We start from the raw sequence: 25870 nt of genomic DNA, 5'->3' as shown, positions 1-25870 counted from the left end.
TCCAGCAGTGGCGGGTCGACTCTATTTGAATCTTCGTTGGGTCGGATTTGATATCCAGAAGGCTCGCTTGGGTTAACATTGGAGGCCTGCACTAGGGCTGGTTTTATCTCCGTCATGGCCCATGAGAACCGAGTCTTCCCTTGGTTTAGTCCCATAGTCAAAAGGTTGGCAATATATGACCCATGAAAAGCTATTAAGAAGGAAAAACTCATATCCATTGCCTACAAGGGCTCCGCTCACCTGGTAGGGGCAAGTTGTGAATGTCACTAAACTGACAGAACATCACAAGTTCAAAACCCACAGGTGGCATTCCTTGCTGCATGGTCGAAGCTGGGTGTACTTCTCGGTGGATATGGAGACCTCAAGGGTTTTGCCAAACGGAGGTCACCAAATGTGTGGTGTCGATGATGGGTTTCCCCCCCCTTGGACTATCCAAAAATACTAAAAAGAAAAACTCATATCCATTTTGGCGAGACCCAGCTTTTATAAGATCTGATCTGCAATTATAACCAACCACGCAAGCCCAAACCAACTTACAAGACTTAATCTCAGACAACAAAACCAGTTGGTTCAAAGTGCTCCGGACCCGGTTACCAGTATTTAATGAATGAATCGAGCTTTTTTGTGTTCAAGCTTGATTCATGTCTGTGGTGAGCCAAGCCCAGTTCGAGCTCATAATGAGCCTGAGTTCGAGTTGACTTGTTTAAACAAAAAATACAATTGTTTTAGAGCTGGGAGAAATAGTGTTACAAAAAAAATACGTAGAAATTATATTTCTTATTATCTAACATGCTTCTATGAGTCGAGCTGAGCTGGGAGAAATAGTTTAAACAAAAAATACAATTTGGGGAACGACAATATCCATTGGAGTCTATTATCGTCCATATGAAAGTTATCATGCCTAATTCCGTCTTTTCATACCTACTGACATATAGCGAAATTTCAGGGAGACTTTTGTCATTTACAAACGGGTAAAAAACCGGAAAGGGGGTTAAAAAAAAACACAGGTCTCCTACGTTACCAGATTCTGAAAGCTTGGGTTCTAATAATTTTAATTTATTATTTCTTTTTTTTTTACAAATAAATATTAACAGGCTTTCTTTTTTCCACCATATTTTCAGGAAAAAAACAGAGAAAAAATAAAAGAAAAAAGGAGAAAGTGAAAAAGTAAAAGCGAGCATGCCGTCTGCACACTGCACACTGCACACTCACACTCACGCTCACGCTCACGCTCTCATCAATTCCTCTCTCTCTGCTTGCAGACACTCTTCCAGTCTCCCCACACATACACAGAGAGAGAGAGAGAGGGAAGTCGGGAAGCGGGGGGAAGCTCGGGCTGGGGAGGTTCGCAGGGTAAAGCCGGTAATGGAGGAAAGACAAAGGGGTGGACGAGGGGAGATGAGGTTCTCACTTGCGAACGGATCGTGGTACGTTTCACACGCCTCAGCCCTCTCTTCGTGTTGCTTATTTCTCTCCTTCTCTTGTTCTCTGTACGGTTTCTCTCTATCTCCCTTTGGATTTCTGGTTTTAATGGAGGCACAAAATCGATTCGTTAATTTTCAAGGGAGTTTTGCCTGATTTTACTGCAATGCTACGACCTTTTAGCGATTTTTGTTATAGTTTTATCATTTTTATGGGAAGAAATTGTTTTTTTTATTTAGTAGAAATTGTTTTTTTCTTTCCCCTTTCTAATTGATTTGGTTGTTGGTCTTTGTGATTTTCTTGTAAGTTGAGGAATTACTTTTAGGATATTTGAGTGCATGCCAGAAATTCGTTGCCCCCTTTTTCTACTTTCTTTTTTATTTTCTGTTTTTTTGTGGGAGGAGGGTCGGGGGAGTGGACTTTAGGAAATCTTGTTGTTGGTTCGTGATGAGGTTGATCTTCGTTGTTGGAGTTGTTTTCAGTCTCGATTTGGATCTGAAGGGAAATTACCGAAATGTTCACCGGTTTGGTGAAAATTACGGATATGTCGTCTAGATTGACCAAGATGATGATGATGGGGAAACCTGGAATGTTGAAGAGTTTTTTTCGGCAGGGTTTCCACCATTTTAAGCTATGGTGGAAACAAATACACAGTAAAAAAATAGTTTATATAACAACAAACTATAATAGCAAGTTCTAAAGAAAAATTAAGGAACTAGAGCTTGTCATATTCATAATTAGGGACCTTGCTTGAATCGATGGTTCAAAAAACCCAGTGACTCAGGAATAGGCTGGTCCACTAGTGACTCTCAACTCGAGCGGGTCAACTTAGTGACTCGTTAGGGTTTTGTTAACTTTTGATTTTATATAAAAATAATGTGCTATTAGTCAATTAAATACAAAAAAAAAACTATAAAATGACATGATTTCTTCTAACATCACTAAATAAATCAAATAACACAGTGGTAGCTTACAACTAAGCTACATCTAGTCATGTACTAACAAGAAATCGAAGTACCTAACAACTAAACTAGTGTCTCCAACTATAGATTATATACCATAGTTCATGTAAGTAGTTTAACAGTATCCATGGAACCCATTCTAACTTGAGAGCAGATTCTATGAAATGTTGGATGGCATTAGCAATGTCACCCACCAGCTTGGACCGTTAATTAGGGATGGGCGGGTGCGGAGGACAAGGTCTCCACCTCCGTTTCCTTTCAAAATTTTGCCCTCCATCCTCGCATGAGTTTTGATTTTAACCTCCATCCCTGGTCCATTCCCCTTTTCATGTCCTCCATCTCCGGTCCAAATGGGGTGGGGTGAGGCCCCGTTTCCCCAATCCTTCCATTGTTGCCACCTTTTGTCGCTGCCATCTTCCACCGTTGCCTCTTCCGTCATTAGAGGAAAGAGAGTTAGGAGAAGAGAGAAATGGGAGCTCACGCAGCTCGTCAGAGGAAGGAGGAAGGAGATATTCGAGAAAGATTTTTATGCTAGTGTTAGGAATATATATATATATATATAAGATTTTATAATATGTATAAGGGTATAATAGTAATTTCTTTAACGAGGATTGGGGACTGGGCAGGATAGGGCCAAGAGTAAGTCCATCTTCGCACGGGTTTTGATTTTAACCTTCATCCCCAGTCCATTCCCCATTTCATATCCCTCCTCCCCAGTCCAAATGGGGTGAGGCGGGTCGGGGCCCCATTTTCCCCTGGTTCACTACCATCCTTACCGTTAATCATGTACTGGTTGGGTCGCTTGAATTGAGCTACAGTAGAGGGGGGGCGAGATTAATAGTTTTGGCTACTGCTAATGTCGCCCAGCATTTCATACGATCAACATTCATAAATTTATTAAAACACATTTTAACTTGCCCATCAAACATTCAAACATGTAACTTCATAACTTTCATATGAATTCATTAAAAAAATATAAATTTATTCTTTGCTCATAAATTCCTTTAAACATTTAAATACAAACATATACTATTCAAATACAAACATAAATTCCTTCTAACATTTAAACACAAACGTAAATTCATTCAAATACATGCTAATGTGCCCATTAAACATTCAAACACAAACATATATCCTTTATATACACATGCAAAATGTGTATTTATAAAACCCATTATAACTTGGGGTCTTGCTTTCAACATTCATAAATTCATTCAAATACATTTTAACCTACTCATCAAACATTCAAATATGTAACTTCATAACTTGCCCATGAATTTATTTAAAAATGTAAATTTATTCCCAGCTCATAAATTTCCTTCTAACATTTAAACTCATAAATCTGGTTTTCTTGGGCCGATCCTTCGGAATGGGGTATGTGCAGTGCAGAGCTCTACTGAGTGGAAAATGCATCGAGTGTAGGAACGCGCGGTATGCGTTTGCTTAATCGGTGACGTGCGGTGGTAGCATGGCATGTGATAGGCATCAATATCGTCATTAGTGCATCGCTGTGTGGCGGAACAGACGTTGAACGTTGTTTGGTTAAGCAGTGTCAGCGGATCAAAGGATGTTGCATGCAAGAGATGTCCCACGCCTAGCGGTCGGACGCACAGGGTGCGTGTGGTTAGGGCTAATTCCCTCAAGAATCACCTTAGGTGGTTCCAACCGAGTATGGTGACTCAGGGCTAGGCGAGTGAATGCCTAGGTGCCGACGAATGAGTCTGGGTGGTGCTCTTCGCTATAGTGTTCAATCATCAACTGGTCTTCAGACTGGGGGCATGTAACAACCCCAACTCATATCCCTTAAAAACGCAGATTTTTATTTAACCCTTGCGAAAATATTTTCAGAGACCCGAGGCCTTTACAGTTCTACTCACCATTGGATAACTCAACCAACCAAAGGGTTCTTACACTTATCATTAAACCATAACAAACCAAATTTTTATTAATTAAGAGATAATAGTTATAAGACAATTGCATTAGAAATCAGAGTGCATAGACAATTAAATGTAAATAAAAAGTAAAGAAAAGTAAAGTCACACTGTCCCTCTGTGAAGTTGTCTAGCAAACGTGTAGCACTCGTAGCTCTCCAAGAAGCGAGTCACTTCACTGATCCCCTGCGGCTGTGTAAAACAACAAAGTAGGGTGTCAGAAAATCGAGAAATTTTGCGTACGAATCTCTCTAATGAATCAAATGAACATAAAGAATACAGATAGGAATTCATGCAATAACTTAGAGGAATGCAATTATGACAAATACATAATTTAATTAAGCATTCATGTAATCGAGAACGATTATTAAGCATGAGAGAATATTTAATAAATAACAAAGATCACAATTTAAGTAACCATGACATTTAACATGCATTAGTAATCAAACATCATGCATCCACCAACATTTTACAATTAAGGGAATGAGTAAATATGCATAATCTAATGTATAACAGGAATATGCATGATTTTAGTGCAATGCATGAGTAAATTATTATCTTTCATTATAGTTTTTTTTTCATATGCATGTCCCTATTAAATGCACACAATTTAAATTCCTATTTTTAATTACCGTTGCCCGCGGATACACGAAACAGGTAAAATCTCTGAGGTCAAGTTTGGTTCCCAGGGTAGCTTAACACACAATTTGTATTTTATTATTGGGTTCCAAACTTAGCCCTCGACCGAAACAGCTTTCGGAACATTAGATCAACCATATAATGTCGGGGACACCAGGGACCACTCATCTAGAAGTGTCACTTTTCTTGGTATACCAAAACAACAACTGTATATACACACCACCCCCAAACAAAGTGGCAAACTCTCCTTAAAACCGTGATCAGGAGAAAGAACTTGAATATTGGGTTTAGGGGTAAACAATAATGCATACGGAGTTTTTGTATCCTCGTGGTCTCCCAAAACCGAAACTTTAAGATTCTCATTATAACGCTGAGAGATCTCAGAACGTGTATTATATTGTTTTTTTTATCTTTATTTGATTATTATTATCTCATTTCTTTAATTTGCAATTTAGCATGAAAACAAAGGTAATAACTCGTATATTCCCCTGCGAGAACCATCACGGGGCCACCGCCCGCGAAAAAGCATAGAACAGTGCAAAATATTAATGTGATTTTTGCGATGCATTTAAAATAAATAAAGAGGAGCAAACCAAAGGTCGAGGCTCTTCACGCCTGCGTTGATTCATTTGATCATCGATGCACCATATGCAAAAAACATAACAACACGCCATAATGAAATAATCACATGCTTTCTAAATGCACATTCATATATGCAAATTTCAACTATGCTTATGAGACAAGAATATTTAGAAGCATGTTTATATTCAATTCATATGATAGTAACAAGTGCACGCTTTCGTTTTATGCACATATTCAAGTCAATTGCATGCTATTCCAATGCACATTCATATAAGCCACTTTAACAATGAGCATAACTAAACATTCATATGCATATGTCCATGGATTCATGTCATTCACATGTTTTCATTTATCAAGCAAGCATGAGAACGCATCCTCACGGAAGCTCATGTTGAGCATATTACACACTCCACACAAAAAGATAGTTTAAGTTATACTGCACTAACAAGAACAGCAGTGCATATAAGCATATGACATTACATCTTCTGGAGAAAGAAATCATCAATTTCGAACTCCAAGGAACAAATTTTGAGTAAATTACTGCATAAGGGAAATTACACAATGCAGCTACCTCGTGATTCCAACAAAAGTTAAGGCATCACCATGTTTTGCTGCCAGAAATATATTTCATACATACAGAATTACATACAGTAACCCAATCCGGAAGTTAACATGCCTGCTAACTTAAAATTCCAGATTTAGGCCAACACAGAGTCTGCAAAAGGACTCTCTCTTTTTTTTTTTTATAAAATAGTCCTGCACACCCACTGTGTTTAATTTTTATATATATATATATATGTTTTCTTATTTTTTTCTTTTCAAAAAGGGGGGTCACACCCAGGCTTTAAAACATATACCCATATATATATATATACTTATATCTGTATAAAAATATATTATTTACTTTCTCCTTTTTTTTTGAAAGGTTTATACCCGGTCGACCTAGTCGGCTGGGGTCTCAAACAGACCCAGCCGACCAGGATCGGCTGGGTCTGGTCTGGGCAGACCCTGGCCGGGCCTGACAGTGGACAGACAGGCCTGCCCCAGTCCAGCTGGCCAGTCCCTGCCAGCCCAGTCGAGTCCATCGGCTGGGCCTGACAGCCTGTTCACAGGCCCAACACGGGCTTGTGTATGTACTGTCGGGGCCTGGCTGACAGCCCGGAACCCAGAAAAAAAAACTTTTTTTTTGTTTTGTATTTTTACCTGAGCCGGTTCGACTGAGCCCCTGTGGCTTAGCAGGCCTTGTCAGGCCGGCTGGACTCTGTCCAACCGAGCCATTGACAGGTCGAGGTCCAAAACAGAGTGAAAGGGTCCATTAATGACCCAATTTCCTACTTCTGTAAAACTATGCATGTTTTCATTACCCAGATATGCATGTTTGAGCATGATTACTTTCATGTATGATCATAAATGAATCCAACCAAAGGCGTGTCCGAAGGAAAACAACATAAATCTTAAATCTCTGTGTGAATACTTATTCGACCAAGCATACTCGTTCAAAGATTTTAATCAGCATGCATTTACTTACACGTTTTCCGAACAATATATGCATACACCATGGCTTTCATTTGCGATTTCATACATCACAATATTAGTACGTATACACATAAATAACTATCTCTTGTCATGAAATAAATTCTGTTTTAACCTAAAAATAACTATGTACAAAATTTTAGTTTTGAAAGGATGAAAAAAAAAAAACCGCATACATGGAAGAGGATCCATGGATTCTCTTCCGTGTATTTTAGAGTGACCTCATAGATTTACTCTTCTACCAAGGTATAGCATGAGAATCGAAACGGTAATCGATTTTTCACTCATTTCAAAAGAGGAGACCCGTACCTTTGTAAGAATTGAGAAAAAGAACCAAAACCAATGGTAGGAAATATCGGACGGTTGGAGACTTGAGCTCCTTCTCCTTCTTCTCTTTCTCTTTCTCTTTTCTCTCTTTCCTTCCCCCCCCCCCTCCCTTTTTGATATAAAGTAAGGGAGAGGGGGTGACGCCCCCCCTTCTCCAGCCCTTTCTAAAGGGAGTCTCCAATATGAGAACTCTTCCCTAGTTTCCAAATTTTTAAAAACTTTTCCTGTTGACTTTTTTCACATGTGGTATTTTTTTAACTTTTCAATTCTTTTAAAACTCTCTCTTAACCTCTCTTAAGTAAAAATAAGGACTCTTTTAAGAAGTCCTACTCGGCCTTAAAATAAAATTCGGAATTAATATAATTAATTAATTATTAAATATTAATTAATTAAAAATTATCTAAATGCTTTCAAAAATAGCCAAATTAACCCAGAAGGCTTCTTAACCTTGTTAAACTCCAAATTAAAGCTTTTATTGAATTTAAAGCTATAAAAATATTGTGCTTGGATTTGAATTTGAATCCGGATCCAAGATCCAAATCCAACTCAAAAAACCCAAATAGATTTTGGACTGGACCAAATACAGATTAATATGAGTCTTGGTTAGAGTCTAGATCCATATTAATTTGGATCAAATCTATTGGATTCAATCCGATCCAAATCCGGATCCAGTTAAACAAACTTCTCAATTTTTTGAAAAAATGCAATTTTCGGGCCAACCGTAGCCCGAATCAAGGAAAATAAAATATTGTTGCGCTTAGAATTTCAAGACACATTCAACGACATATTACATGAATATCAAATTTCGAATTTTGCTCGAAAATAACCTGAATTTCACTTGAATTTAAAGGTAAAAATTAAAACTCTTTCTCACGCTTAGATTGGCTCGCCTCGACCTTGTCGATGAGACCTGGGTCAAGCCCAGACTCATAGTCATCAGTCTAAAAATCGAGCCTCAAACGATTTTTCTCCTAGCCTTTGCCAAATTTTCGAAAATCTCATAAAATGACTAAGTACGAAAATACGCGATATTACAGGACCGCAAGGTCTTGTTCCTTCGGTGATGAGGTTTTGCTGTGTCGTGCACATAGAGTTGCAATACGCTCCATGGCACGCAAGGCTAAGGTAAAGTTTGTGACTCTTTCGAAAGTGATAGCTGGTATGAGATGGTTATGCACTAAGTGACATGGAATGTGCATTTGAAAATGCGCCTAATCAGCTTCCGCTAGGCAGTTGCGCACGGGGTGGTGCGCAGGGCCAATGAAAATGATTCAGCACATGGAAAGGTGTTGGTACGCGGCCTTTGGCCGTTAGGCTGGCCAACTTGGGCAGCTTGGCGTATCGCAGGTTTGCGAAGCATTCTATGCCAGCGATAGAACAATAGAAAGGCTTGCGGCGGTAAAGAATGACCGTCGTGCCGCACTGGCTTATTGAAAAAAGTAAGATCGTGACAAATTGGTATCAGAACAGAAAGATTCATGGAGACCTTGTTGTTCGTTGTGTGTGACACTGAAGAGGACAATGATGGTTTATCTTGGTTACACAAATTTTCGCAGCTGAAGTGTGGTTGACCGAGCACAGAAGCAAGATGTTGGCAGGATGGTATGGGACATCTTGTCGATGATAAGCATAAGTGTAAAGTTGTTGTCCAGTTGGCTAAGGGAACATAGATAAGTCAAAAGATTCCTACCAGTTATGCGTTAGGCTTACAGGTGGAGCGTGACGTTTGTCTTGTGCATGCAAAGAATGCACGTTCGATTCGGCTGAATAGATTTGTACCTTTGGGTATGGGAGACTTAACTAAACTTTTAGATTATCTCCCAAGATTGTAGGTTAGCGGACTACCCACGTTGAGCAGAATGCTCATTGTTTTTGTCCCTTGAGTTGGCAGATCGTCAATGGATTGTGTTTACAGAAAAAGTTATTGTTCGTGGCTCGTCGGTTTCTACGAAAATGTTTTACTGACTCTTAGAGAGAGTTACAACGTGTTGGCTTCAGGAGGAGAGTTGCAGCATTGGGCCAAAGGTGCCCATGTAAGGACGAGTGCCCAGGAAGACGCTTTGAAGGACCACTTTGGGGTGATACGCAAGAAGGCGTCCCTCACTTGAGGACTAGTTTGGACCATTGAAAAATTGCAAGTTGGTGCTTAAGGGAGTTGATATCCCTATGACACGCATTGGTGGTCGTCTTTCTCTACGAAGACCATGAAGGGCTTGAAATTGCCCTTGTTGAGGTTGGAAGGCACCCTAGCCATGAGCATAAAGATGATAAGTTTGTTGTGCGGGCGAGGATGACCTGCTTGTGTATGAAACCGCACTGGAGTCTCACGAGCAGAAAATGCTCGATGTTGATAAATCTGAAGACCGCTCGCTGTCTAAGTGGTCGGAGATGCGTTAAGGGTATGAGACTTGACGTGTTAAAGGTTGTGGTGATGGTGGATGTAAACCAGAACAAGTTGAGTAGGCTGAAGAAAAAGAGTAAATCAAAGATAAGTAAGGAAACTGGCATATCATTGAAGACTGTGTTCTTACCTATACCAGTATTGTCGAGGACGACAATGGTTTTGCGTGGGGGAGAATGTCTCGGGCCGATCTTTTGGAATAGGGTATGTGCAGTACAGAGCTCTACTGAGTAGAAAATGCATCGAGTGTAGGAACACGCGATATGCATTCGCTTGATTGGAGGCGTGCGATGGTAGCACGACATGCGATGGGCATCAGTATCGTCGTTAGTGCATCGCTTTGTGGTGGCACAGACGTGGAACGTTGTTTGGTTAAGCAGTGTCAGCGGATCAAAGGATATTGTCTTTGGAGATTTGGTTAAGGACCTCTCGGCTTGCAAGAGATGTTTCACGCGTAGCGGTTGGACACACGGGGGTGCGTGTGGGTTAGGGCTAATTCCCTCATGAATCACCTTAGGTGGTTCCAACCGAGTATGGTGACTCGGGGCTAGGCGAGTGAATGCCTAGGCGTCGGCGAATGAGTCTGGGTGGTGCTCTTCGCTATGGTGTTCAATCATCAACTGTGTAATGAAAAGAGGCGGAAGCACCAATAGAGCAAATGTCACTCTTAAAGAGTGACCACTAAAGCCAAGAACACAAATACCGAATGTGCACACACAAAACTCTCAAATATGGAAATGACTTAAAGTCATAAGTTGGATATTATTGAAGAAGAGAAGAGAGAGGGGTATAAAACCCATACATAAGAAGGAGAGCACCTCCTCTATTTATAGAGGAGGGAGGCACTAAAGAAGAGACTACAAGGGGGCTCCCTTGTAGTCGTTGGGAGCTCCAACGGTCAGAAATCTGACCGTTGGGGCCCCAACGACTACAAGAGTGGGGCCCCTTGTGGTCATCCTAAAGAGAAAAATAAAAAGGTAAAAAAGTAAAAAGCAAAAAAGGAAAAAAGAAAAAAAGGTAAAAAGAAAAGTACATTGACAGAATTACAATAATACCCCTATCGGGTATTTCAATATAATATGTATATACATACATATATGTATACATATACTTATATATATATGAATGTATATATATATAAGTATATGTATATATATATATATATATATATATATATATATATATTTTAACACGCCCCCTCAAACTTTACGGGGAGAAGACCGAAAGTTTGCTAAGGAGAAACATGAATCGTGGAGTTGGGAGCGCCTTGGTGAAGAAGTCAGCTAGTTGATGCTCTGAAGTAACATATGGTAATGAGATAGTCCCTCTGAGGTATTCGTCTCGAACATAATGGCAATCCATTTCAATATGCTTGGTCCGCTCATGAAAGGTGTGATTACTAGCAATGTAAATCGCACTTTTGTTGTCACAGCAGAGCTTGGTGGGAGTAGAAATGGGGACGCCCATATCAGCAAGGAGACTTCTGAGCCATACGATTTCCATAGTTGTCATTGCCATGGCCCGATATTCAGCTTCAGTGGATGACAGTGAAACCTTCTGCTGCTTCTTGCATCTCCACGAAATGAGGGATTCACCTAAAAAAATACAAAGACCCGTTATTGAGATACGATCATTGGGATTTCCTCCCCAGTCAGCATCAGTAAAAGCAGTTAAGTCAAGAGAGGAGGAAGAGGATAAGAAGAGTCCCTTGGATATAGTATTTTTGATATATCTGACAATTCTCAATACAGCTGCCATATGAACTGAAGTAGGTGCATGCTGAAACTGGCTTACTGCATGAACCGCATGAGCGATGTCTGGACGTGTGATGGATAGATAGGTGAGAGATCCGATTAATTGACGGTAGGGGGTTGGATCCTCAAGAAGAACTCCATCTTCAAGTCTCAGTTTTGCATTAATGACTTCAGGGGTCTCAACTTTCTTTTCATCAGATATTCCTGATTTGGCACAAATTTCTGCAGCTAATTTCATCTGAGATAAGATGTATCCTCGCGGGGAATAAGCCACTTCAATCCCTAAAAAATATCTCAAATAACCAAGGTCAGACATATCAAAAGTTTCTTTTAACATAGACTTTACATTATTTACTCCCTTTTTGTCATTCCCAGTAATGATCATATCATCAACATACAGCAGAAGCATAATAATGGAGTCACCTGTCCTTTTAACAAAAAGAGCAGTGTCAGTATAACAAGAAGAAAAACCTAAATTTATTAACACGTTACTAAACCTATCATACCAAGCTTTAGGGGCTTGCTTAAGACCATATAAGGCCTTTTTTAATTTCAAAATTTTTCCATTTAAATCCATACCTGGAGGCGGTTCCATATACACTTCTTCATTTAAATTACCATTTAAAAAGGCATTTTTGACATCTAGTTGAAAGATGGGCCATTTTTTAACTGCGGCTATAGCAATAAGAGCTCGAACACTAGTCATTCGAGCAACGGGGGCAAAGGTTTCATCATAATCTACCCCATACTCTTGAGCATATCCCTTGGCTACCAACCTAGCCTTATATCTTTCCAATGAACCATCACTCTTAGTTTTCACTTTAAAAACCCATCTACATCCAATGGGTTTCTTGCCATTGGGAGGATCAATGATTTCCCAAGTTTGTGCCTTTTTAAGAGCATTAAGTTCAAGTTGCATAGCATCATTCCAATGAGCATATTGCTTAGCATCATTGTAATGAGATGGTTCATGAAAAGAATGAAGAGCAAGTAGACATGCTCGAAAATTAGGCGAAAAAGAATCATAAGAAACAAATCTATTTGGTATTTTAGAAATCCTATTTGACCTTCTTTGAGAAGTCTCTTCGATGGACTCATTTTGGGAAAATCTTTCAAGGGCACAAGGAGGATTCCTTTCATTCCTTCTAGAGTAGACCTGAATTTGCCTTGAAACATTTTCTTCTAGGTTTTGATCATCGCTTGGATGTTCAACAAGTTCTTCACTAAAGGATTCATTAGGATCAATATGATCTTCTTTGGGCAATAAGTCAAATAAGAATGAATAATCAATATTTTCATTTGGTTGGTGCGAAAAACCATTTTCCTCTTCAAGGAATGTGACATCTTTAGAGATATAAAGCTTGTTTTTAAGTATGTCAAAACATCGATATCCTTTTTGTTTTTCGCCATATCCCAAAAAAATGCATTCAATAGCCCTAGGGGAAAGTTTATCATTCTTGTGGGTTAAAACAAAACATTTACATCCAAAAATTCTTAGTCTTTTATAATCGGGAGACATATTGTAAAGTTTTTCAAATGGAGAAAGATTTTTCAAAGAGGACGAAGGAGTTCTATTGATAAGATATGTAGAGGTTAGAACCGCTTCGGCCCAAAAAGATTTTGGAATGTTTCTTGAGATTAATAACGTTCTTGTAGTCTCTATTATGTGCCTATGCTTTCTTTCCGCAAGGCCATTTTGTTGCGGAGTGTTGGGACAAGAACGTTGGTGAAAAATTCCATTTTCTTTCAAATAGGTTTGAAAATCATTGGACATATATTCGCCTCCCGAATCGGATCTAAGAATAGATAGATTACCCAAGAATTGGTTTTTGACCATCGCATGAAATTCTTTAAAGAAGGAAAAAACTTCGGATTTACGACTTAGGAAGTAAATCCATGTGAATCGAGTAAAATCATCAATAAATACCACGTAATACGAAAAACCACCTTTAGATAAAATAGGGGAAGGTCCCCACACATCGGAATGAATAAGTTCAAATGGCCGAGTGGTAAAGTAACTTCTTTGTGGAAATGGAATAGCTTTAGATTTCCCAAAAATGCAATCTTTACAAGTCATGTGATTGTCTTTACAAGTATTGTTCAAAAACGGAAAAAGAGACATTTTTACAAAATTTGGATGGCCAAGTCTCTCATGCCATATTCCAATACTTTTGTCTTTTACAAGATTGCACGATGGCTTAGATGGAAGAGTCAAAAAATCCATAAAGTAGAGGTCACCCCTTCTATGGCCTTGCCCAATCAGCTTCCCTGACTGGAGATCCTGCACGGTGCAATCCTTAGGTGAGAAAGAGACTTGGCATCCATGATCGGTGATTTGAGATACGGAAAAAAGGTTTAAATTTATTTTAGGAACGATTCTTACTTTAGGAACAAAAAAGTTTTTAAAATCAAGTGATCCAATACTTTCAATTTTTAAAGATGTACCATCGGCCGTTGAAACACAAGAAGATATAGGTTCGGAAAAAATATTTGAAAGGGAATTTTTATGAGATGTCATATGAAAAGAAGCACCGGAGTCTAGTATCCACATACCTGGAGGAGATGAAGAGTAGGCAATGGCGGCCCCGGATGTTGAAGGAGAAGCCTTGAGGAGATGTTGGAGAACTTCGGAGATGTGATTTAGAGTTTCTTTGATATCTCCTTCTTTGGTGCTTTCTTCCTTCTTTGGAGAATCTTCTCCAACCGCGGCAACTTTTCCTTTAAGCTTTGGGCAAACCGGTCTTATGTGTCCCGGTTCATTACAATAATGGCATATAATCCCCTTTCTAGATCCATAGTTATTTTTGTTAAAGTGGGGAGGTCTATATGCTTTAACATTTGATCCGGGCCTAGTAACGGCCAAAACATCATCATTCTTAATACTCAAACCAAGTCGAGTTTCTTCTTGACATATCTCGGCAAGGGCATCTTCAATAGGTAGGGCTTTGCTTCTATGGAGAAGAGATGCCCTTACTTGTTCAAATTCCGGGCGAAGACCATGAAGAAATTGAAAAAAGTGCTCCTTTTCAATTTGTTCCCTTCTTAGCTCAATATCTTGTGGAGCAACCCATTTAGGCTCAAGAAGAGCAAGCTCATCCCAAAGGGGGGTTAGAGAGCTAAAGTAGTCCCGGACACTCATGTCCATTTGTTTGGTAGAACGGATTTTCTCTTGACAAAAAAATTGTCGAGCAAGATCCTTTTGGGTATACATACCCTTAAGGAAAAACCAAGCCTCATTGGCCCTTCTAAATTTGGCAATATTAGCACAATTTTTAAGATCTACATTGTTCATAAACCATGCCAAAATTTTGGCATGGTTACTTTCCCAATCCTCGATTTTGGATTGATGTTCATTAATGGCTTTGATGCGTTCATCTCCATCTAAAGCCTTTTCAACTTCATTTTCAATTTTGGTAAGAACAAGAGAGGGTTCGGGAGTAGTTCCCATAACAAAGCCCCAAAGTTTCTTACCTCTTAAATGATTTTCCATAGCGGAGGCCCACATGAGATAGTTGGACCCATTTAGCTTGAAAGAAAGCTCCACTTTAGAGTCACGTTCCATCGGCACCAAATATTCTTCCTTTCTTCAAAAAACTTTGAGATGCACGCTTTCCAAGATGACAAAGAGAAGCCCAATCACCAACCGAGCTCTGATACCATGTAATGAAAAGAGGCGGAAGCACCAATAGAGCAAATGTCACTCTTAAAGAGTGACCACTAAAGCCAAGAACACAAATACCGAATGTGCACACACAAAACTCTCAAATATGGAAATGACTTAAAGTCATAAGTTGGATATTATTGAAGAAGAGAAGAGAGAGGGGTATAAAACCCATACATAAGAAGGAGAGCACCTCCTCTATTTATAGAGGAGGGAGGCACTAAAGAAGAGACTACAAGGGGGCTCCCTTGTAGTCGTTGGGAGCTCCAACGGTCAGAAATCTGACCGTTGGGGCCCCAACGACTACAAGAGTGGGGCCCCTTGTGGTCATCCTAAAGAGAAAAATAAAAAGGTAAAAAAGTAAAAAGCAAAAAAGGAAAAAAGAAAAAAAGGTAAAAAGAAAAGTACATTGACAGAATTACAATAATACCCCTATCGGGTATTTCAATATAATATGTATATACATACATATATGTATACATATACTTATATATATATGAATGTATATATATATAAGTATATGTATATATATATATATATATATATATATATATATATATATATATATTTTAACACAACTGGTCTTCGGACTGGGGGCCACAAGGTCTTGTTTCTTCGGTGTTGAGGTTTTGTTGTGTCGTGCGCGTGGAGTTTTAATAAGCTCCACGGCACGTTTGTGCCTCTTTCGAAAGTGATAGCTGGTATGTGACAGTTATGCACTAAGTGGCATGGACTACATAGAATGCGCATTTGAAAATGTGCTTTATCAGCTTCCGCTAGGCAGCTTGCGCAGGGCCAATGAAAATGATTCAGCACATGGAAAGATGTTGGTACGTGGCCTTTGGCCGTTAGGTTGGCTAGCTTGGGCAGCTTGGCGCGTCGCGGGTTTGCGAAGCATTCTATGCCCGTGATAGAGCGATAGAAAGGCTTGCAGCGATAAGGAAGGACTATCGCGCCACACTGGCTTATTGAAAAAAGTAAGCCCGTGACACTGGTATTTGCTCATAAATTCATTCAAATACATAATCAAATACAGAAAATGAGAAGAACACAATGCATTTATAGATCAAAAGTACTGTGTGACTTCATAACCTTCCCATGAATTCATTCAAAAATATAAATTTAAGAACTTGTTGCTGAGTATCATAATAACATGATGGATACTTCAATATTTAGCTTTGTTTGATATAAAGACCAAAGAAAGTACCTTCCATGAATATTGCAGCGTGACTAAGCTCAAGTTTTGATTTTGAAATGCATTCAGCAAGATGTGACAAATAAACACAAACATCCTACAAATAAATAGTAATTATTTAATTAATTTTCAAAAAAATCTACAAAGGACATCATAAATGTTTTATAAATAATTAGAAAAGTACAAGCCACTCAAAAACATATTTAACATCAAATAGTTAATTGATTCATTGTTAATGGTATCAAATATGTCCTTCTCGATGTAGGTAACCAAAGCATCATTTAGCCATTTATCTCCCATCCGATATGTAATCGAGTCTTGATAATATTCATAGCTAAAAAAACACAAAAATATCTAAATTCGTGCATTTATATGATATTCAAGTACCTAATTCTTATATAATCAATTATGCACTTATATGATATTCAAGTATGTAGAATCACGTTTAATGTTAATTAAAAAATACAAAAATATCTAAATTAAATATTCATCTTATTTAAAAACAAAATAAAAATCTAAATACTATTAAAAAAAATACAACAAACTCTAAAACCTAATTAAATATTCATGCTATTTTAAAAAAAACTAAATGAAAGCCTCAATCCTAGCAAACTTCATTCATAGTTTTCATATATAAACTAATTGAAACAAAAAATAACAAAACCCCCATTTTTTTTAACTAAAATCAAGCATGTGGATCATGTATAACGTTGATTTAAAAAATAAAAAAATAACTAATTAATATTCATCTCATTAAAAACCTAAATGCCAATTGAAAAAAAAAACCAAAAATCCCTAAACCTAAATGCTATCATCAATTATGCACTTATGTTATTCAAGCATATAGATTCATGTTTAATGTTAATTAAAAAACACAAAAATACCTAAATTAAATATTCATCTTATTTAAAAAAAAATCTAAATGTTATTAAAACAAACACAAAAAACTCCAAAACCTAATGAAATATTTATGCTATTTAAAAAAAAAACTAGATGAAAACCTCCATCCTAGCAAACATCATTCATAGTTTTCCTACATAAACTAATTGAAACAAAAAACCCCAAATTTCTAACTAAAATCAAGCATGTAGATCATGTATAATGTTGATTAAAAAATATAAAAATAACTAATTAATATTTATCTAATTAAAAATATAAATGTTAATTGGGGAAAGCAACACAAAAAATCATAAACCTAAATGCTAATTGAAACCCTAATTCTTACCTAATCAGTTATGCAGTTATGCCCTAAACACAAGAGAGAGAGATATTAGACCTCGTGCGCGCTGCGGCAGTGGTGTGTGCGATGTGCTGGAAGGTTATGCCGCAGTGGGGTCAGGCCGTCGGGGGGTGGGGATCACATAAGAAGTCCAGAGAGAGAGAGAGAGAGAGAGAGAGAGAGAGAGAGAGAGAGAGAGAGAGAGAGAGAGAGAGAGAGAGGTGAGGGCCCAACTTACCGTTGTGGGCCTGTGGTTTGTGGGGTCGTGGGCAAGGGCGGTGCGGTGAGAGAAGGGCCCACAGGTGGGGTTGTGGCCTCGAGGGGAAGGCAAAGCTGCAGAGGGAGCGACACGAGAGATAAAGAGAGGGAGAGTGGGGGGCCCTATGGGGTCACGAGCAGGGGCAGAGCCGTGGAGAGGGGAGCCACAGTCTGGGGCAGAGCCGCGAAATCAAGGTTGCGGGTAAGTCAAAGCCTCAAAATCGAAAGAGAAAGAGAGTAAGGCCACCTGGCTGTGGGGTCGCATGGGCAGGGCCGAAGTGTCAGAGGGCCATAGTGGGGTTGCGGAGAGAGAGAGAGAGAGAGAGAGAGAGAGAGAGAGAGAGAGAGAGAGAGAGAGAGAGAGAGATTTTTGGAAAAGGGGAGGGTCGGGCGTATAGAGTCGAGGCCCGTCGGGCCTACGACAATGGGGCACTGCGCTTTGCCTTCTACTGGTCAGGGTGGGACTGCCCACTCTGACCCATACCCCCTTGGGGGGGTTTAGTGGGTCAGGGTGGGCATGTGACCACCTTCCTCTTAACGTGGCTCCACCCCTGGTTTCGACGTTCTAGTAAATGCTTTTGGTCAGTTTTTCTTATTGTTTTATTTTTTGTGTTTTTTTTCCTTTTTTTCTTAGAGAATATTCATTTGCATTGTTGTCGTTGTTGTTGTAGTTGTTGGTCTTGACTTTTTACTAGAAGGTGGAGAATTTGTGGTGAATTGATCGGGCACATTTTTCTTCCCAAAAGAATATTCGGGGCATTTGGATAAACTCATTTATCCGGAAAAGGGGGATAAGTTGTGATTTTGCATTGTGCTTCATGTCTGCAGGCTCCAACTTATCCCACTTTTCCGACTAATCGGGTATGCCCAGACAGATGACCGCTTTTGGGAACTCAAGATTGCAGAGTGATATCTGAATCTTCATGTTGATTGCTTTGAAATTCAAAAATTTAGAAGTTTTTAATTTCTAAAGATGTGGGGACTGCTTATGTTTATTAAGACGATGTATTAAGGATAATTAACGAGTTCTCATGGTGAAATGGATGGTTATTGGCGTGGTCTGTTTCTATCACAATCAGCAGAAATTAAACACCATATGCTTGAACACCCTTTACTCACTGTTAGGTTCAGAAACAGAGATTGAGAGTTGGCATTGGTTGTTTGAATACGGTCTAGATGTGTGCCGAGTTGTGACTCTCGGCGAGTTGTTTGAAGGAATCTATTGCCTGGGACTGAAATGTTGAGGACATTCTTGTAAAAGGCCTCTGCTTTGTTCTAGGAGGATATTGTTTTCCTGCTATAATTATGTTCTTTTTTCTTTCCTTCTATTTTTATTGAATATGGCAGTTCAAATCCTATATATAATTGCTAAGTTTGGAAATAATAAGTAATAACATTCCGATTAGTTGGGTTTGTGATTTCATGTTCTTCTGTCTAATGTTCATGAATGTAACCTGATTGATATGTATCACGAATGTCTGCATTGTTGGTTGGGGTTAAGTCACGAATAGCGTAGCTCTTTAGTTCTGCCTGAAAGGGAGAAATTGCTTTCATTGGATATTGAAATTTTTTAGGTTGCACATCAGGCTATTTCCTTTTCATCCCAATTTGCATTGTCTATTTTAATTCTGTATATGTGATACGTGATAGAGTTTGTATCTATGGCACTTAATATAATTAGGTGGTGTTTTGACTTTTGGTTATTTAATGAACTAAAATTTCAATGAAATTGTATTTCTTTGTTTTCCTTGGAGCAATTTGGTAAAATTATCAGTTCATGATCATCAAAGAGGGACTCTAAGTGCTAGCATTAGAATTTGTGTGATGTCAATTTTGTTTGATATCTAAGTCCTACTATTAGATGGCGTTAGACCTGTTGGTTCCTTTTGATATATGAAGAAATGGGCATATTAAAGTTTCTCTTGTATTCATGAATGAATTCATGAGTCTCCCTAAGCAGTCACTGATAATGATGGTTGATCTTTGTCTTTTCAGTTTCAGAAGCAGTCAGTCTTGATATGCTGACTGGGAAAGTGGGAAGATGATATTATGTGCCAATTGGGAAAGTAGGAAGGTGATATTATGTGTTGCTCACTGCACCAAGAAGCTTTGACCATCCATGTAGTCACCGAAAGGCTGTAGCAGACTTCAAGAAGCGTGACTTCTGAGAGGTGCAAACATATCTTATGTCGTGGTTATAATGCTCAATGCATAGACCTAACATGGACAGTGTTCCTTGTTCAAAGAAACTAGTATCAGAGGAACAAGCCCCTTCAGTTGACCAGGTATCGAAGCTGCCTGCATATTCTTCAAACTCATGGAGATCACAGCATTCAGATTCTCCTGTACATGGGAAAACATGGAAATATAAAGGTTCTGTATCGAGTCCTGAAGCCTTTGTGCCTAGAGTTATTAAATCAACCCCGACAATAGAAAAGATAAGCTGCCAACCAACAGTTACTGTAATGGAACCAGTGATATCAGTGCATCCCATTAAGAACAGCACTGCATCTTCTGCACTGGATATGGCCCCTCCAATAAAAACATGCATAACTTTGGACTCATCCAATTTATGTGAAGAAGGTAATTCCAGCTCCTTTTCTGGAGTCAGCCACCCCCCAGAGCCTGTGGACAGTGATCTAATGCAGGCTGTTTATGTAACTATTGATCAGAATGATTCAGCAAATGAGAGGTGCTTTATGAAAGCTGTTCCATTGAAAGTTCCATTTCTAGAAGATCTTTCAATAAGCATCCCGACCATAAAACCAGAGACCTGCTCTCCATCTCCAGCGGAAAGCCTTCTAGAAGAGCCTGATGAACTGGCAGGGTCAATGGATCCACTGTCATCCATCTCTGAGAATGCAGAATTGCAGGCGCCTGCTCTATCAAGCTTGTTGGAGGCCAAAACTGCTCAAATGAGTGAATGCCTAATTGAATCAGAGGAGACAGAGTGCATATGGGATGCTTCATTGCCACCCAGTGGTAATGTTAGCCCTCACAGCAGCATAGATAGTACTGGAGTTGTCACTGCCATGAGCATTGTCAACAGCTCCACAAGTGCTTACAGAAGTGATGGGACACTCAGCATGGAAAGGAATTGTGAGAGTGCCAAGGGTGATTCGCTTGAGAGTGCTAAAACTAGTATTAGCAGGGTAAGTGACAGTAGTGGCCTCAGTGATGATAGCAATTGGAGTAATGTTACTGGCAGCGCTAATAAACCTCACAAAGGCAATGATCCAAGGTGGAAAGCAATTCTCGCTGTTCGTGCTCGGGATGGTATATTGGGGATGAGCCATTTTAGATTGCTCAAAAGACTGGGTTGTGGTGACATTGGCAGTGTCTATTTATCAGAGCTGAGTAGCACCAGATGCTACTTTGCAATGAAGGTGATGGATAAGGAATCTCTTGCAAGGCGAAAGAAATTGACAAGGGCACAGACAGAAAGGGAAATTCTCCAGCTATTGGATCATCCTTTCCTTCCAACCCTATATACACATTTTGAGACTGATAGGTTTTCCTGCTTGGTCATGGAATTCTGCCCTGGAGGCGACCTGCATACCTTACGTCAGAGACAGCCAGGAAAGCACTTTTCTGAATATGCAGCACGGTATGCCTTTTTCCACTTGTTCTGCCATATTCCTATATCAAGCCAGTCGATTGTATTGTTTAGGCTATATTAGATTGCGATCACCACTTGGTTACATGCAAGTATTTTTTTTCTTCACCTTTCGATTAATGAACACTATCAACTTGTATCAAGAACTCAAACTATAATTAGCTGGACTATTTTGGCAATATTTGGCTGGTTTTGATCTTATGACATTTCTCTGTTATCCTTAATGAAAGGGGCTGATGAAGATCCAATGCCCTATGTGATTTGGAAGTTTGACTGTCTTGTGCTTGTAGATTGTACTGTTTAAGGTTTTAAGCTATATTAGAGTGTGATTCATCACTTGGTTACATGTAGTTTTTTTTCCTTCTTTCTATCAATTAAAATGATCGAGAACTCAACCTATCAAATTTGTTTAGCTGGCCTATTTTGTCATAAAAGCTCCAAGTATGGTTGGTTGTGTTTGTCATCTTCCCCTTCCAGAACTTGACATTATCAAAATAGGATGAGCACCTAAACTGCCCAAATTTGCAAGTTTGATGGCATGTACATAGGTGCCACAGCAAGATTCTGAATAAAAAAAGCTTGAAGCTCATCTCGGTGTATCTGATCTTCTTATGGAAATAGTCTGTTGTGCTTACATGGGGCACTTTCATGATTACAGTAAAGTGAGTTAGAGTTGATATGAAATCAAAAGCACAAACTAGCCAGTATAGTCAAACTTCTATCTTCATTGACTCTCTTACTGTCAATATTTGGTCACATCAATGAGGTCTGGATTTAATACTAAGTTCCTTCTCAACTCAAGAAATAAGGTCCTATTAAAAAAAAGGAAAGAACAGAAGTAGCTGTGTTCTATGGATACATTTAGCTGCATGGTTTGCCTCTGTATTGTAATCTTGAAGATTATGCAAGTGTCGAGGTTTGGAGATATAGCCATTATAAATGCTTACCCTAATGAAAAAAAATATCTAAAGTGTATGTGGATAGGCTGGCTTATGTTATGAACGTTAAGGAAATATGCCTATTTTTGCGTCAAATATGCACGTTTACAAACCAACTTTTGGTAAGATGAAGGATCTGGTGACTGTTGTCCTTTATGCATACTGTCTCATTTCCCACTCAGGCTAAAATAAGTATGTCAAAATCATTGTTCACTTCAAAAGCCCCAAGTATCAGAAAGAACTCAGAGCTTCTCCTATGTCGTTGCTTTAAGTGTCTGGATGTCAATCATGTATTTTCATAATATTCATATTAACAACATTTAGCATTAAACTTCCCTGCCTTTCTTCCAATGAGATTTAAGTGAATAAACCCAATTATGCTTGCTGATGAGCCATGCCTGTCTTCAATCACTACGAGTTGGAGTTTCCATTACAAACTTTTTTGCCTTTGTGAGATTTTGCTACATACCTGACTACAATTGCTGATGGGCCACAACAATCATCAATCACCACACGGAAGATTTTTTATCCATAGTGTTTTTGCATGGAGTTGTATCCCTAGATTTTTAAACATTGTTAGATTGTGTGTACCATTTGATCTGGATTTAGCTGACAGCGACTCAGTTAGTTGTTCAACTCAAGACTTTCAGAGTCCATGTTTCTGAACTTTGCATGTATTATTTGAAGACTCTGAATAATTATCACTTCAAGTGTACATGTTACATTTAGTTTTTTGTGTATCTTTTAGTGTGCATTTTCATGACAATGTATGTGCCTGCTAATTTTCATGTCATTATGTGCGTTGTAAGTCTTTCTGGTTTTGTCAATAGGTTCTATGCAGCAGAGGTTCTTCTGGCCCTTGAGTACCTCCATATGCTGGGGGTGGTTTATCGGGACTTGAAGCCTGAAAATGTCCTTGTCCGGGAAGATGGCCACATCATGCTCTCTGATTTTGACCTCTCATTGCGCTGTGCAGTAAAACCTACCTTAATCAATTCCTCTTTCTCCGAGTTTGATCCATCCAAGCGTGGGAATGCATTCTGTGTCCAACCTGCATGCATAGAACCAACATCTGTCTGCATCCAGCCTGCTTGCTTGCTTCCTCGTATCTTCCCTCAGAAAAACAAGAAAAACAAAAGAAAATCCAAAATGGACATGGGACAACCGGTCACCAAATTGCCTGAACTTGTTGCAGAGCCGACCACTGCCCGGTCTATGTCCTTTGTGGGAACACACGAGTACTTGGCCCCTGAGATTATCAAGGGCGAGGGCCATGGAAGTGCAGTTGATTGGTGGACTTTTGGAATTTTCCTTCATGAGCTTCTTTATGGAAAGACTCCATTCAAAGGATCAGGCAACCGTGCAACACTTTTCAATGTGGTTGGGCAGCAGCTCAGGTTCCCAGACTTGCCGGTGACGAGTTATTCAAGCAGGGACTTGATCCGAGGATTGCTTGTTAAGGAACCACAGCACCGGTCAGGAGTGAAAAGGGGAGCGACGGAGATCAAACAGCATGCATTTTTTGAAGGCGTGAACTGGGCATTGATACGGTGCAGCACACCACCGGAGGTTCCGAGGCCATTCGATACAGAGTTGCCCGGGAAATTTGGCGCTGTTGGCGCAGCTGGCCCAGTGGGGGTTGGTAATAGTAGCAAGAGGGCAGTTGGAGCAGATGTGAAGTCTGCAGGGAAATACTTGGACTTCGAGTTCTTCTAAGCTGGGCTAGTTATTAATCAGTGTTAAACAGTTCTCTTGGTAGTTGCCACATGTCACGTAGAGCATGGCTATTGGTTGGATGTAGAGGTCGTTGTAGTCATTTATCAAGAAAGGGCAGTTGCATTGTATGGGAACATGCTAAGAGCAGGCATGGAAATTGGTTGGTAATAGAGGACGCTTTGATCATTTCTTATGAAAAATTCTCTTTCCTCCATGGATGTTTGGTCAGTTCTCGGGGCTATGAGTGTGCTCTCTTGAGGAACATAACTTGCAAAGATTATTGAAAGGCAACGTGGGTCATTCTTATATGTTTGCCAACTTTAATAGCTTGAGCTCTGTGCTTATGCAGATCATTATCCTGCCCTCTGTAACCCCTGAAGTGCTAACGCAGGCCCTTCCCTTGCATCTTCTTTCAGCTCATAGCTACCATCTTTCTGACTAAAAGTGCTGAACTGAAAACTATGCAACAGTCCATGGACCTTCTACATTGATGCGGCAGGCTTTCTTCAGCTGTAGAAAATTCCCCACCATACCATCTGACTTCAGAATGATTCTCTATACAGATGAATCCGTAAAGCCTCTCTCTGGATGGAAACTGGTAGGATATGGAGCTGGGTATCAGCATACCAGACAGACTTTTTTTTGTGTGGGTTGGGGGTGTGTTTGTCAAGGTGTAGAGAAATGTGTATTCAGAGTTTTAGATACAAGGTTAGGTCCAACTGGGCTTGGCTTCGTTCTAACATAAATTGATCAGACGGTATGTTTTCTTTGCCTTTCTAAAATCACATAAGGCTGTGTTTGGTCAAACTACCTTGGTGGTGGGTTTTAGGGAAATGACGTCCAGGAGATTGTGCATTTGGGGAAGGAGGTGAGGTCATCTTTCCTTTGTATTTTTACTTTACTAAAAAGTAAAAACTGGATTTGGTAAATCAAAGAATCGGCAGTTGTTACCGTTCCTAAAATCTAAATGCATAATCTCCCTCCAACTGCCAGTTCTCAAACAGAGCCTAAAACTTTGGTTGAACCTCATTAACAGGGCTATGCCCAAGTTGCTGTTGGTGCTGACCCAACTTGATCTTATGAGTTGTGGGGTTCTAGTCGGTCCAGATTCAGTCTTAACTGTGCTGGTTCAAGTCGAGCCACGATATGTTGGAAGCGGCCAGAGATGGTGCTAAACCAACAGTAGATCCAGCAAGCTTATTCTGTTGGACCAACATGCGTAAAACGGAACTGTGTACTTCTAGCATGCATTAAATTGATTTGTATCTGGACCCAGGTCAGGGTTAGCATGATCCGAATCTCAATCTTACGGGACACTATAAGGGAAAGTTCATGATGCTCAAGTGTCTGCTTCTAGTGATTAAGGAATTTTCTTTGGTGATTAGATCGATCCAGAGATCCCCAAAATATTTTTATGGTTCCTAAAAATGATATCTATGGCACCTATGTCATCAAAGCTGGAATAGCTCAGTTGGCTAGAGCGTGTGGCTGTTAACCACAAGGTCGGAGGTTCGAGCCCTCCTTCTAGCGTTAAATTCCGCTACTTTTTTCGTTCGATTACCTTTTTCTGCCTCTCTTTTTTTTCCCAGTTTTGTTCACGGTCCCTCTGCTCTAACTATGCCATGGTTTGACTAACGAGAGAGAGAGAGACGAGGGACCCCACCAACTGGCCTGGTCCAGACCCAAGCCTGCCTTGTATGGGTACCAAATCATTGG

The 25870-nt window shown here is 39.6% G+C and overlaps 1 protein-coding gene and 1 non-coding gene across 2 annotated transcripts; both read left to right on the top strand.

Moving 5' to 3' along the window:
• Positions 1 to 1325: 1325 nt before the first annotated feature.
• Positions 1326 to 24335, top strand: LOC149813924 (serine/threonine-protein kinase D6PKL1-like). Its single transcript, XM_089990742.1, has 3 exons — positions 1326 to 1427; positions 19880 to 21491; positions 23269 to 24335. Exons 2-3 carry the CDS (start codon positions 20092 to 20094, stop codon positions 24152 to 24154), a joined length of 2286 nt encoding a protein of 761 aa, XP_089846868.1. The 5' UTR covers positions 1326 to 1427; positions 19880 to 20091; the 3' UTR covers positions 24155 to 24335.
• A 1275-nt stretch (positions 24336 to 25610) lies between these two features.
• On the top strand, positions 25611 to 25684 carry TRNAN-GUU (transfer RNA asparagine (anticodon GUU)). Its single transcript has one exon. It is a non-coding gene; the product is annotated as a tRNA-Asn (tRNA).
• The last annotated feature ends 186 nt before the right edge of the window (positions 25685 to 25870 follow it).

This window comes from Nuphar pumila, chromosome 16 (assembly GCF_984573655.1).
Source record: "Nuphar pumila chromosome 16, dmNupPumi1.hap1.1, whole genome shotgun sequence".
Taxonomy (NCBI): Eukaryota; Viridiplantae; Streptophyta; class Magnoliopsida; order Nymphaeales; family Nymphaeaceae; genus Nuphar; species Nuphar pumila.
This window is presented reverse-complemented; position numbering and strand designations above follow the sequence as displayed.

Coding starts and splice junctions, on each gene's coding strand:
- LOC149813924 (XM_089990742.1), top strand. CDS start 20,092: ATGCATAGACCTAACATGGACAGTGTTCCTTGTTCAAAGAAACTAGTA. Junction 21,492..23,268: donor TTTTCTGAATATGCAGCACG/GTATGCCTTTTT, acceptor TTTTGTCAATAG/GTTCTATGCAGCAGAGGTTC.